The 15,126-nt window shown below is 37.1% G+C and overlaps 2 protein-coding genes and 1 long non-coding RNA gene across 3 annotated transcripts; all 3 read left to right on the forward strand.

The window, feature by feature from the left end:
- The first annotated feature begins 5,526 nt into the window (after positions 1–5,526).
- Positions 5,527–9,436, forward strand: LOC137732388 (uncharacterized). Its single transcript, XR_011068335.1, has 3 exons — positions 5,527–5,687; positions 8,456–8,738; positions 9,171–9,436. It is a non-coding gene; the product is annotated as an uncharacterized lncRNA (long non-coding RNA).
- A 940-nt stretch (positions 9,437–10,376) lies between these two features.
- Positions 10,377–12,582, forward strand: LOC137732281 (myb family transcription factor PHL8-like). Its single transcript, XM_068471588.1, has 6 exons — positions 10,377–10,967; positions 11,132–11,208; positions 11,303–11,360; positions 11,465–11,540; positions 11,645–11,714; positions 11,814–12,582. Exons 1-6 carry the CDS (start codon positions 10,835–10,837, stop codon positions 12,414–12,416), a joined length of 1,017 nt encoding a protein of 338 aa, XP_068327689.1. The 5' UTR covers positions 10,377–10,834; the 3' UTR covers positions 12,417–12,582.
- A 599-nt stretch (positions 12,583–13,181) lies between these two features.
- On the forward strand, positions 13,182–15,090 carry LOC137731341 (protein HOTHEAD-like). Its single transcript, XM_068470444.1, has 3 exons — positions 13,182–13,248; positions 13,336–13,980; positions 14,193–15,090. The coding sequence occupies exons 1-3, from the start codon at positions 13,182–13,184 to the stop codon at positions 15,044–15,046; spliced, it is 1,566 nt and encodes a 521-aa protein (XP_068326545.1). The 3' UTR covers positions 15,047–15,090.
- Positions 15,091–15,126: the final 36 nt, after the last annotated feature.

Below are 15,126 nucleotides of genomic sequence, written 5' to 3' on the forward strand. Positions count from 1 at the left end.
TAGATTCACTAATTTGCCTATGTTTTCTTTGCCTTTTTTTTATCCAAATTATATATACTATTAGAGTTAGACGAATAAATTTGTATCGAACTCGTCACTTTCGCTATTCGAACTTAACATCTTTCGTTTATAAGTGATGAGGAATCTCGCTAGAATGTAGTACCAAGTGCCAAATAAAACATTTTCTTATCACAACATATTGTTCTGTACTTCTCTAGAAAATAAGACTTTAATTAGTTATAACTTATCTCATCCAGCTCACTAAACATGCCCATTGGGCTATTGATAACCCAACCCCCGAATGAAATTATATAAGGCTATTAAATACTTGCTATTGATGCAATGTGTTGAATCTTGTTTCTTTTTGATGATTAGAAAGTTAGATTTTCCAATGGGGGAAGTAAATAAAGTTTACCAAATGAAATATTACCTCAATAAACATAACCCAAGAATATTGCCTTAATAAACTTTTTAATTTAACTGTATTTCTCTCACTTTGTTAGGATAGTTTCAAATCTTATTTACGTCTCTTAAACAAAAAAGAAAGCTACTCATATGATATATTTTTTGTGATAGCTTCATTTTGCAGCATGTTTCATCACCATATCACCACATTCATCTCATTTGCCCAACCAAGCTCGATTGTAAATTGGCATGACTGCATCAACATAAAGACATAGTTAGCCGGCTTGAACACCGCGTAAGTTTTATAATTTCTAGAGTCAACACACGCATATACGTTTGTGGATTTTTTTTTATAATTAAAAAAAAATCAGAAAAAGGAAAAGAAAAGTAGGTATAATAATTAAATTGTAAAGTCTCTAAGAAACATAAAATTGTAAAATAGTGGAAACGTGCAAGTTAACATGTTTGAACTTTTATAAAATAATAGCCTTGATATTGGAAATAAAAACCTCTGGGTATATAATTATAATATTATCCAGAAATAGAAAATGTGAAATCACTTTTGTGAATACTTTTTTCGGAAATTGTGGCATAAAGTAGTTCCAACACCTGAAAAGAAATCGGATAACATTTAAAAAAAAAATATGTCGGATATCATATTTGAGTTTGGAGAAGTTAACTAAAGTAAAGCTTGTTTGGAAGTGCTTTTAAAATAACTAAAAATGTTTTTGGTGAAAATATTTTTCAAATCAATTTTTGGTAAAATGGGCAAGTGAATCTTAGAAAATCACTTTGAGCTCGTTTGGATGTGCTTTTGAAATGATTGAAAGCGCTTTTGGTGAATATATTTTTAGAACCAATCATTAGTAAAGATGCAAGTAAATCCTGGAAAAGCACTTAAAATATTTTCTCTAAAAACGTTTTCAATCATTTTAAAAGTACATCTAAACGAGTCATTTATTAGCTTATTGCAATCTAGAACTTTAACTACTTTTGGAATCAAATAAATATTTTTTCTAAAAGCATTTAAACCGAGTAGGAAAAATACTCCCTAAATAGGAATTATTTTTTTATAATTTAAATGAATTTAACATAAAATAGCATTACCATATAAAAAAGAAGAAAAACATGTAGTTGTAATTTCAGAAGAAAAACAAATGGTAGTTGATTGTTTTTATTGGAAAATAAAAAGAAAAGCATTTCAGGAATGTGATTAGTGATTTTATACAATTTAATTTTTATATGATTTGATTTGGTGTAGATTTTCTTATTTTGTAGACGAATGATTGTTTTGATTTATTTACTAATATTGCACGTTTATAATCTTATAAGTACGAGAAGAATAAACCATTGAAATTATACTTGAAAACTGTAAAGGAACGGAGCTTGGCTGCTGAAAAATCAGCAACAGCTCCTAATGCTAGCAAATCAAAAGTGACCACATGTTCAAGTAATTGATTTTTTAATCACAAATTGAACATATATTCACCGATAATTCGCTAGTAGCAGGAGCTGCTGCTGATTTTTTTAACGGCCAAGCTTTCTTCCACTGTAAAATTGTAGATAATTCTAAATTTTATATTTTCAACTGTTTTGTGTTAGCAAAATTCTTGTGTGGCTTTTGGTAGGCAGAGTAACGCTCGATATGTTTGCCAGCTGTGGGAAACTATAGATTGGGTTGGGTGTGCAGTGGGAAAAGGTCGTTTTGCAGTACAAAACACGTGGCGGCAGCAGGTTTGAATTCGATCAGCTGCCAAGGAATGGAGGGCTGGGGACCCACCTGCAGAAAGCGTAATGAAAAGGGCGTCTGATATCACCGCCGTTCATTCCGTAGTTCGAAGCTGATGGCACTTTACTGTCTTTCTCTTTGTCTCTCTCGTCCGTGGCTGCCCTGCCAAGACTACATAATATCTACGTCCCGTGGCTCTGCAAATTTGTATTATCTGATTTTTAATACCTAATTATTACATCACGTGACACATTGTCTTTTAGTATCTATTTTTCATGATTAGTTACGTGCCGATCCTTCTAATAAACAAACCAAACTTTACCTAAAAATGCGATTCACCCGCAATGCTGTTACTGGTATAGAAGATCTATCAACATGCACGGCTGCTTTTATAACAAGTTGTCTTTGATTTCTGTCTCACGACTGCAAATAGATTTGCAACGGCTGGGGAGGGACTCGAAGAAGCGAAGCCTAGAGCTAGTTCGCCACGCCGACCATCAAATATGAGATCGGACCTCTTCTCATAGATTTGGTGGATCAAGGGCATATATCATAAGTTTTTATGAGGACTTAAAACAGGGGTCATAGTTTCTTTTTGATTTTACAAATTGCCTACCAAAAAAATTGTTCAGCAATGGAACTTGAATCTAGACCTTAATGAAACGAAAAGAACAATCATTATTAACTCAACCAATATTCATTTTATTTAACAAAATAAGGAAAATGCTTGTAATTTCAACTTTTCAGGTCGACAAATCTGTTAAAATAGTACGTATAGATAGGTTGGCAAAGTCAAAAGGAAGGTGTCTTGTTTGTATTATCTAAGATGCATGCACGTACACGTTTCTGGATTTCCTGCACTAATCCTGCTTTTTATAGCTAATTCAGAAGGTAAAAGTTTTGTTTCTATATATGCATATTATGTATGTGGTTAGCTTTTCATCTTCAGGGATTCCACTTACGGAAGCTTTTAGTACCGCTAATTTATCGTTTAATTATTTATCGTGTGGTCTAGTTTATAAAACAATAATACAATATCCGTGGCTGCCATTCCACACAGCTGATGTAATTGAATATCATAATATAATATTGCTCCAGTGAAATGCATATACGATAGCGGAAGTAGGCTGGTTCAGTATACAGGTGCGGAACTGGAGAAGGTCGAGTGGACTGAGAGCGGATCCTCTTTGTGAAAATTCCGAAAATCTTCTAATCACGTTTGTTTATTGTACATCGTGCGACTAATTTTCATCAAGTTTTGTTTATATTCAATTTTAAAGTAAAAAAATTTATAATGATTTATAACCGTACGATATATGATGAACGTATGTAATTTGAAGATCTTCGAGAATCGGCGAGGGTCCTCACTCGAGTGGAACTCTACCTTTTAGAAAAGGATGTCGTGCTTGTGATGCTCATCACACAAACCACAATGTGTTGTGTTTTCTTTTCTCTTTGTTTTTTCTTTTCTTTTTTCATACGAAAGAATAAGACTTACAGAGAGTCTTCCAAAATTCAAGTCCTTAATTATAATTGCTTGCCACAACTTGTTCCGTTGGCCGACATCAATATGTCTTGCATCTTAAAGTCTAAAACCAAAAGTCATGAACTTTTTGGTTGCTTGGAAAATTTAAAACATGATATTCATCTTCTGCTTAGAATTCAAGGATATACGCTTGTGATTCTATTTTGACACTCATTTTGTAAGACTTAATTCGTAATGTATTTTAAAAAGTGGATTGTTATTAGCACTTCAAAAAATTTATTTTACACTCCTCACAAATTTATTTTTCTTTCTAATTATAGAAAGTTTGAAATGCCAAATGAGATTTTAGGAGTGCGAATAATAATTTCCTTTAAAAATTCGTATTGTCTATTTTTTGGTATATTATTCATAGATCATCTTGTAAAAAATTAGACAAATCCAAAACCATTAAGACAATCATTTGAAGTGAAGAAAATGAACGTATAAGATTTTACGAAGAAAATACTAAATTTAATCTAATGGTCATATGGTTTAGATTTGGTTGATTTGTGGTGGACATGATTTTTGCGGGAAGACCTAAAAAATTGACGATTCGAATCGTTAAAATATATTATGAAGCGGACTTTTTTTTTTTTTTTTTTGAACAAACGATATTATCTATACTAAGGGGGAGGGGATGAGCTTAGCCTCACAATAGGCTAGCAATAATATGGTTCACACTCGTATTTGGAGATAATCAAATCTAAGACCTCTCACTTACAAGAGAAGAGGAATATCACTAGACTATAATACTAAATGACATTATGAAACGGATCTTGAAAAAAAATATATGTAGTTTACTTAGTAGGATATATTTGACTATCCATCGAGTTACATGGAAACTTAGATTTGGGTAATTTGACAATTGCTTAATTTTGAAAGTAAGGTTGGATTTTTTAGACTTTGAAATCTAGTTTAATTAATTAGTACACGCAAAACCACTGGAAAACTGGAGACGAAACATCAACTTGTAGATATTCATCTATCTAATCTAAATTCATTAAGCTAAGATTATTATCTTTCAATTGTAACATGAAAGTTGAGACTGTATGCACAACTACTCATCTGATCTAATTAGTACTAATTAGGGTTCTCTTCTTTAAGCTAGAAATTTCAAATGCGACGAGAGCGTTGAGACCATACAAGAGAAGTAGTACTTTGATGTAATATATATGTGTATATCACCATGCATTAAGGTTGATCAATCATCCTATATATCTCAACACATTTGTTAACTTCGAAAAAATAATGAAAGGGGGAGGGATAGTCTTCCATTATATAGTTAACAATGTATGTAAGGACTAACAGCGCGATTAAGATTCAAAAGAAAAAGTCTTGTACATGTGATTGGTGTAGAAAGCGAGAGAGATGAGAGATTGAAGAGATTGAAAAACTGAATTTTCTCATTACTGCGTAAAGCGAGTACAAAAGTATATTTATATGCCTGCAGGTTATTACCAACTTACTCAGCAATAATACGTAACTGAATATAATAGCCTAAAGCTTAACCACTAAGCAAGAATCTAATCTGGTGCCTTATGCTCATGATGAGTAGGTGGTCCTTCACTACTCTTAACAAGTGGTACATGCTTTTTCACTTATAACCTATCTTAAATTGCATTATTTGTGATAATACGGGGAATTAAAATTGAGACAATTGAAACCGCATGATCAAAAGTGAACATTTTATTTGGCTTTTCATACACCAATGTTTATTCTTGACGATTGAATGAAATAAATCAAACGAAAACAACAGAAATGAATGATTAAACAAAGATGTGAATAAGACTAAGAGCACCTTTTTTTCCTCCGCTCCAATACGGTGCGTTCGGAAGCGGACGAGGTATGAAGAAAGAACGCACGAGATGACGTTTCGATGGTGTGCACTGAAGTGGGTGACGACGACAGCAACGAAAACAGCGCACTTTCTTCCTTCAATTTGCGCACTTGGGCTCTGATTTTTTGCCATTGCCGGAACTGGGTGCTACCTGAAATCTCTCTGCAACCACAAAGCCTTCAACTTTTTAGGTAAACCCCTCATCAATTCCTTACCTTTTTACTTGTCTGAAACCGTTCTGTGTTTGATTAATGAGTTATCTGTTCTAAACAAATCATGGGTTTTTTTTTCTCAATTGTCCATAATATTGTCTGCTTCGGAAGTTCTGAGGTGCATTGGCTGAAAAAAGTTAGTAAATCCTGATGGTCTTGCTTTTTCCTTATCTCACAAATCACAAATTGTGGTATCCACCCCAAGGTAGAAACATGCACGAGTTTGAGGAATGGGAATTGTGTTTGTGTTTATAGGATGGTGGAAGTGGAATTATGTTTATGGGAATCAAGGAAAATGTGGATTCTAGCTAGCTAAAGGAAGGAACTTTCATTTTGTGGTAAAGATTTTTCAGTATTTGATCAGTCTACCCTGTTATGCTTTCCCATGAAGAATTACCAGGATTACTGTGGAACATAAACTTCATTAACTTGCGCCTCAGCGTTGACATCATCGTTACCCAGTTCATTGGTTCGGACAACATCCACTTTGCTTGATAATTGAAATCTTAGTTCAGATCTTACATAGTTTTAGTCCGATTTAACATGTTAAGTGATGCAACCCATTTGAGATTCACCCTTGAAGCATGCAATAACCATGACCAGAAAACTTTGTTTCAAATCCATCAAATTTTTCTGATTGTCTTGGTGTATTGAGTCTAAAAATGGAGCTTACACTAATAGGAAAGCTTTGTTTTCAGCATGCCTATCTTCTGCCTCGTAATTAGTATTGCTCAGCTTCTTAACCATTCTGCTATTCTGTGAATGTTCTTGATTTGTGTAGACATCCCTTATCTAAGGAGTCTTAGATTCCCTCACCTTTGGAGAACTTGGTATCATGATATCACCAACCTGGTTTGAGTATATTTTCCAAAAATGAGCAGGTAAAACTAGAGCGGTGGAAGTTTGACAACCTAATCTTTTGAGAGATGAGACTTCATAAGGGAGTTAGATTTGGGAGGCTTAGGTGGAGTAAATTTGTGATATATCAAATTGTTTAAAGTAGGTGAAGTATTAGTTAAACTTAGTCATTCTTAGCTCTTTTTAGTTGCTTAGAAAGATGGAAGAAATAAGAATGGGTTCAAAGTGGAAACCATTACAAAGTTAGAAAATTTCAACTTCCACATCATCGTTAGCCGTTAGGCATGTTATGGAACCTAGAAGGCATTAGGGTCTTAGAACTTGTTAGAACTTGTTCTTTGAACTTTTCCAGATACAAGTCACTGAAATGCGTGGTGTATGTGTGGAACATGTTGTTTATGAGTGAAGACCTTTCTCCGAAGCCACATTATATTGAAGGATGGTTACTTAGAAGTTGATGATATACCATATACATCAGATCCTTTTCCTGGAAATAATTCTTATATTCTGTATCTAATACTGCTAGCAATAGCCACACACTGAGAACAAAAATATAACGGTAAGAACTTTAAGAACAATAATAATAGCAATACTAATAACAATAGAGAGTAATAGTAGTACTACTACTAACATTAAATCAATTTCTCAATCAATCAAGTAGAAATTAGAGTTACCCTATTTGTTTTCTTGAGAATATTTATCCAATTAACCAGGGCCTTTTCTCTCCATGTACCTGCGCCACGCTGCTATGTCTTGGATTCATTGATGCCAACCAAGAGGTATAATTGTATCGGTTGTAATGTTTCGTTGGAAATAACCTGTCTTGCCTGAATTATTTGAGGGAATATTATTCTTCATGATTGTGTTTTGTGTAGTCATGTTATGGGGTCTTGCAAATATGGCGTGCCTCGTACATATTCTAGAATTGGACATCACTTACTTAAACAATTGTGAGATATGTACCATCTTGATTCTTGATATATCCACCATACGCTAATTAAACATGTGCTTGCTAGACTCTTTGTATATCTATGTGTAGCTTGCTACGTTCTAAGATGTATAATGATCCTAAGCTTGCATGATCAGCTAAGCATACCCTATAATGAGAAGTTATATTGTCGGAAAGTTCAATGGAACATTGGCTTGTTGATTCTCCAGACATGTTCCATCTAGAAGTTATACACATATTTGGTTTTGATCATTTGACCGGTTTCATTCTTTATTAGTCTTAGACTCTTAATACTCAAGTGATATTGAGAGCTTGCCGCTCTGTTTTTCTAATAATTTGAGATGGTTGAATTCAATGCAGTAGGACACTCTTGTCAGTCATAATGGCTCTCCATCGTAGTAGATTCCCATCTCAATGAGGTTCTGTCGTACATTGTTAACGCACTTGCATTAAATACTAGACCGAGAGAAAAAAGGAGTCAATTTTTTAGGTGTAGTGTTTTTCTCCGATTACAAAACCGAGCGCAGTGGTGTTCTAGGATTCATATAGGCAACCCCATTAGTGGGATAAGGCTTTGTGTTGTTGATTTGTTCGTGTAGAATCTGAATCCATGTAAAAAAAGGACATGGACGCCAGTTGCAATGTGTATGTATGAAGACGCTTTGCGAACGTGCTCGTATATTAATGTAACTGTTCTTTGATTTTGGGGAGTGGGTGTTCTCCTGCCTTTCACCATAACTCTTTGAAAAGTTGAGGAGCAAGCAAAGTGTACAAGTTGTCATTTATATACAAAGATGAAGCCCATAACCATGGACTTGTGTGTTTCAGAAAGAAATTGATCGGTGACATATTGCTCACGTCATTTTCAGTAAGCAATTGTGATTTTGACGTAACATTACCAACAATTATTTATGGTTTTCTTTTGGTGCGATTTTGACAGGTTCCTTTTGTTTCACTTTTCTTGATTCCTGAGGCCATATTCTTCTCATCTTCTATCTCCATGCTTTTGTATTGTGAGATCTCCAATAACGGGGTCCCTTGAAGAATAATAATTGCTGAGAGGCACCTTTGTTTATGTGACTTTATGATTCACTGGACCTTCACCTCCTGACCGAAAAATACCAGGGGCCATTCGGCATCATCCTAGAATCTCCTTTACCTGTTATGGAATATATTAAAGCGACGAAAAGAGCTTCAAGTACAGCAGCTGGTTAAAGAGAAAGGTACGTCAATAACTCTCGCTTCTTTTCTTGGTTTTCAAACATTCGGGCCACACTACCATAAGAACTTGTCAATAATTATATTCCTTTCTTTGAACGTGAACTATGAGCTTCCCACTAGGGATATGTTAGCCCAACAGTGGAGAGAAGCCAATGCTTGCTCAGGAAGAACCCTCCACTGCCACCATGATACTAGACCCAGCCTCCTGTAGGTCCCGCCGGTGCTGTCCTTCGATTACCCATTTTAGCTGAAGGAATGATGAGAGTAGCAACCTGATTAGTGAAAATGTTTCCCCCATGCTAACGGTTTTAGGATCAAATGCTTGAACAGTCTCGACGGTGCAACCTCTAGTTTGTTGATATGATTAATGTGTTAAGAAGTACTTAAATTAGTACTTGAACTTTGAATCCTGGGGCATTTGTTTATGTATGCAGCAGGCAGAGCAAGTGAATGTTAAGCACTGGGATGGCAAGTCTTTGGGAGATGAACGATCATTGGATTTTGATTCCAGTGATCAAACTCTTGACCACAACCCAAGAAATCCCGAGATCAATCCGATACCGATTGACTTTTACGATTTGTTGTTGGCCACTGTGATTTGTGGCCTCCTTTTCTCTTTTCTTCTTTTACTCTTTTATGATCAAAATTTTCTTTATATTCAGTTGGTTTTGGATATGGATTACAGAATTAAAGCTAACAATCCCCTTGGAATATATTTCTTTTTGAGACTTTTGTGCAGAGTGAGAGCCCTGTTGAGTGCCCCTTATGTCATTTCCATTTGTTTAGAGAGAGAGAGAGAGAGAGAGAGGGAGCAGAGAGAGAGAGGAGTTGGTTGCTTCATACCATGACAATACTAATTCAGAGTTTATCTCTCGCACCCGAGTTTGAATTCTCCACCGCCCTACATTAAAGTAATTTGACATATCGTCATGAGAAAAACAAGTGCAATTATGATTCATGTTTTTTCTTGGAACATTGATTTTTGGACGTAATCGTCGTATTTGAGGCAATTATATTCTGATTCCCCGTCTCTGATACATCCAAGGCAGGAACCATTGATTGATGTAACCTCATGTGGCATTTAGTCCTATATATTAACCCTTGTAGTTGGCACCCTGGATTCCCCTCCCCTAGATTTGGATAATTTTACAGATACAAAAAATTACCAAATTATCATATCTCGATCAATTTAGCAAGATATTGTCTCCTTCTTAACCACCTTGAACGGAAAGCTATACACAGAGTTCTGATGATTACGCATACATGTCTCTTATTTCAATAAAATTGGTGTGAATTGATTCACTTTATGTGGGAATACTTCTTTAGGGGAAAAAATACGTTAGGGTTTGGGGTCCCAAAATCCAACGTTAGATTCTTTGATTCCTCCATCCTTACAAGGAACAAAAGGAGTCTGCCAATCACACACCACCTCCTTCCTCACAAAAAGAAATACCCAAAAAATAAAAAACTAAAAGAAATGGGAAATAAATATTAAAAAAGAAAAGAAATCCCCATTTCCCTTTCAATCACCAAAAGAAAAGAAAAATATCTCAATTATTATTATTTATTATTATTTAGCTGCACTGCATTGCTTCTCACACCATTATTCATCATGGTGGGGTTCCTTATTCATCAGGGAATCATGCACAGAGAGAGAATCTAGAGAGAGAAAAACAAACCCTACACTTTACCTCCTTTCTCTCCTTTTTAAGACTCACAAATTGAACTCTGTGTGTTTTTGCTGCATCAGAGATTCTCTCTACCTCTTTCAAGTCAAAGAAGCAAGAAAAATATATAATTTTATAAAATTATTTTTCTAAAAAGGTTGGTATGAAATGAGAGAGAGACAGAGAGAGAGAGAGAGAGAGAGGAGGAACTACAGCTCATGGCATAAATTCTCTGCCTCCAACATAACCCCACTTATGTTTCCAGATATGGAGTGAGAATATAGGACACCCCCACAACTACTCCCCTCCCAAATTATAAAGACCAACCCCCGTCCCTTATAACTTGGATCATACAAAGCAGTCCACCACTATATATTTATGTTCCTGCAGTCTGCTGTCTCGATCTCTCATCCACCACCACCACCACAAAAATGGTTCTACAGAATATGCAAAATCAGAACATGAATTTGGTTTTGTCCACCGACGCGAAGCCGCGGCTAAAGTGGACTCCAGAGCTTCATCAGCGATTCGTCGAGGCTGTCAATCAGCTCGGAGGCGCAGACAGTGAGTATATGACCTTGATGATGTAGGGGGAAGGGCGGGGGGCTCCTAGAAGTGTAGGTCATGTCCCCTCTTCTTTAGGAGCTGACCTCGCCTAATCCCTATTTTATTAGTATCTTATACAATACAATACAAAGTTCTAATGTGTGTATATATATATATGGCAGAGGCCACACCAAAGAGTTTGATGAGGATGATGGGAATTCATGGACTCACTTTGTACCACCTAAAGAGCCACTTGCAGGCATTTTCTCTCTCGAGTTTTGTCACATCTAATCTTTGTCCAGATCATGATCGAGAAAGCATAATTCTAAAACTCCTTTTGTGTTCTTGTGCAGAAATACAGGCTAGGGAAAAGCCAACAGTCCGAAAACCGCGAGGACATCAGGCAAGAAGGTGAGTCCATTACATTAGATTCCAAAAACTATAGAGGATCATCATTTGGTGCTCATTCTTTAATCCTTGTGGATTCTTAATATTTGTCCTCTCCTTTGATGCAGATTACAAGGAGCTTCAGAGCAGTGATGGTCATTTCGGCACGGATATCAGCGATGAAGATCACAGTCAGATTAATGAGTAATATAGTTAGAAATAGATCCCAATCTCTTCGATTAATTTAGATGGAAAAATGACACCACAAAGAGCTCCCTATTAATTAAGTGTTGTTATGTTTATATCAGAAGCTTGCACATAGCTCGGTCTCTCCAGTTGCAAATGGAAGTGCAGAGGCAGCTTCATGAACAAATTGAGGTAAAAACGATAAAAGGAATACCATCTTTACCATTCTCGATTCATAAAAAGATTGAAAGAGTACCATGGCTTGCCAATAAACCCGGTTTTTGTTGTCAGGTACAGAGACATCTTCAGCTGAGAATTGAAGCTCAAGGGAAGTATTTACAATCGGTGTTGAAGAAAGCACAAGAAACTCTTTCAGGGTATACTTCCTCTTCAGTGGGAGTAGAACTTGCAAAGGCTGAACTCACTCAGCTAGTTTCAATGGTTAACAATGGATGTCCGAGTTCTTCGTTCTCAGAGTTAACGGAAACAGGAACTCCAACCCTAAAAGACATGGAGCGGAAGCAAATGAGAGGCTCCATGGAGAGTTCCTTGACATCTTCCGAAAGTTCAGGAAGGGAGGACGAGAAGCTCCCTGAAAATTCTAATGCAACCTGTGTTGAACTACCATTAATGGACATTCACCCGGACAATAAGGCGTGGAATAATGTTGCAAATAATCATGTTTTTGGGAGGAAGAGAAGCAGCAGTCCGATTTCTGATGGTGTATCTGTGGAGCAACCAGTTGCTAAAAGGACACAAACACAAAGAGATAAAGGTGGAAACAGTCTGAGAAAGTCTGGATTGCTGGCTACAATTGATCTGAATAGCAAATATCAGAGTGACAACATTGATTCGGGACCGAAAGCAATAGACTTGAACTGCAAGGGAATCTGATTCTTCAAATGCCTTGGAGCCATCTGGTTTAGTGGTCTATAGTTTATGGAGCAAACTCAATTCCCTCCGGTCCTAATCTTTTGTTTATATACATGTATGTACACTGTTATATATGTATGGCACTTTTGAAAGTATATTCATGTCAAAAGAAGGTATAATATATTGTGGGGATACATCTCTTTCTCGTTCTCGCTATCGTACTCTCGCACGTGTGTCACAAACGTGCGCGTTTGAATGCCAGATGGAAACTGCTTCTTGCTTAATGCTTCTGAGATCTGATTAAGCTAATTCGCCTAAAGAAAGTACAGAATGCTATGTATATGATTCCCTACTTGTGTAGGTGCAAGTCGCATGACTTGATGTTAATCATGTCAATCACTAGAAATATTTCGTTTCGATGTTTGTCGAGGGACAAGCAGAGGAGGAGGAGGGTGAGAAATCATCATAGAAAAGAAAATTATGAACTAAGCATGCGCACGTTAGCTAATCAATGCCTACGAACTCACTCAATTATATGTCCCACCACATGACAATAAACTACGAAAACTCGAGAATGCATCAATGTATGGAATTCATTGCCCGGCGGGATCCTTCAGACCGTCAGATATGAAAATTTCATCTGAAACGTTTAAATCTAGCCGTTCAGTTGAGCAACATATGGTAGTTAAACTCCAATAAATAATTCGCACCTTCATCTTCCTAATCCTGTTATATGAAAGCACCAATCTTGGAGCTTCTAATGCTACACACTAACTATTCAAAGCAATGAGCGTTTTATTCTATCAATTCCTCCTATTTGTAAGCTTGGCTTTGTGTTCTTCATGGATTCAAGGTTTGTCACTAACCCTATTTACTTTTAGTAACATCTCATTTTAGAAGCTTGAATTTTCTGCATTGATGTCTGTTTTCGAAATTGTAGGGCAAACACTCCCCCGTATAACTTCAGATGTCAATGAAGCTTCGGGCAAGTCCTTCGATTACATTGTCATTGGAGGAGGCACCGCCGGCTGTCCCCTAGCTGCAACCCTGTCTGAGAAATTCTCAGTGCTCTTGGTGGAACGAGGCGGCTCTCCATATGGAGATCCCTTGGTGCTGGATACAAAGTACTATGGGTTCTCATTGCTCCGAACTGATCAATATACATCAGTTGCACAAAGCTTTGTGTCCAACGACGGTGTGAGCAATCTCAGAGGCAGAGTTCTAGGAGGAGGATCTGCTATAAATGGCGGGTTTTACAGCAGAGCAAGTGAGGATTTTGTCAAAAAGGTTGGGTGGCATAAGGAGACGGTAACAAATGCTTATCAATGGGTCGAATCTAGAATCGTTTCTAAACCCGAACTGACCCCATGGCAGTATGCTGCTGAGTTTAGCTTTCTTGAGGCAGGGGTTTTCCCTTACAATGGTTTTAGTTTGGATCACATTGAGGGAACAAAGATTGGTGCGAGCGTGTTTGATGAACAGGGACGAAGACACACCTCCGCTGATCTTCTAGAGGCAGGAAATCCAAACCATATCACAGTTCTTCTGAATGCAACTGTTACTAATGTCATCTTTCATGAAAGAGGTAAGCCTTAAACGTGTAGTATTCCTTTATGGGGAGTGACTTCCGCACCCCACTAGCCTGTAGTCCCCTCATTTTTTTAGATTGGATACGTCAAAAGATAAGTAACCGATGGAAACAAGGGGAGCAGTGCAGAAAGAGAAAGGAGGAGCACAAAAATCACTGCCCTTAACCGATAACCCTATTTTCAGCTGAATTTCTAAATGATTTTGCAGGTGACAGAAATGAGACAATAGCTAGAGGCATAAGATTCATCAAGAGCAACGGAAACTCAAGCGAAATTTATGAAGCTCACCTCAACCAGCCAGAGAATTCATGCTCAGGGGGTGATGTGATACTAGCAGCAGGGGCTTTAGGCAGCCCTCAGATTCTATTGTTAAGCGGCATTGGCCCTCATCAACACCTAAACAACTTCAACATCCAACTAGTTCTCGACCTAGAGGCTGTCGGAAAAGGAATGAAAGACAATCCTGGCATTGCACTATTAGCTGACCCTATCCCGAAAAATTTCCCACCAGAACCTCCAAAAGTTGTCGGTATAGCAGATGACTTCAAGATCATAATTGAGGCAGGAATTTTACCTGTCGGCTCCAATGCAACAATAATGCCAATAGCTGCGAAACTCGCCTTTCCAGAATCAGAAGGAAAGCTTGAGCTGAACAGCACTGACCCCAGAGAAAACCCTTCAGTCACATTCAACTACCTAGCAAAGGAGAAAGATTTAGCACAATGTGTGAAGCTGGCTCAGTTGCTTGAGCGAGTGGTAAGGTCTAAATCGATTGCATTCTTCCTGGGGATCGAACGCAAGCCAAAAGATGAGTTGATGTCTACGGAAGATGAGTTGAGAAAACTGTGCACGAAGAATGTGAGGACATTCTATCACTACCACGGAGGTTGCACCATGGGATCAGTGGTTGACAAAGATTACAGGGTTTACGGAGTTAAGGGACTGAGAGTAGTTGATGGATCAACATTTTTTGAATCACCAGGCACAAATCCAATGGCCACTTTGTTAATGCTTGGAAGATACCAAGGGATGAAGGTTCTTCAAGAAAGAGAAAATGCTTAAACCCGAAAGATGATCGATCCTCGATCGAACTTCATCAACTTGTACTTTTAGCCATACTAATCATGTCAAATTAAGATTTT

This window comes from Pyrus communis, chromosome 4 (genome assembly GCF_963583255.1).
Source record: "Pyrus communis chromosome 4, drPyrComm1.1, whole genome shotgun sequence".
In the NCBI taxonomy this organism is placed as follows: Eukaryota; Viridiplantae; Streptophyta; class Magnoliopsida; order Rosales; family Rosaceae; genus Pyrus; species Pyrus communis.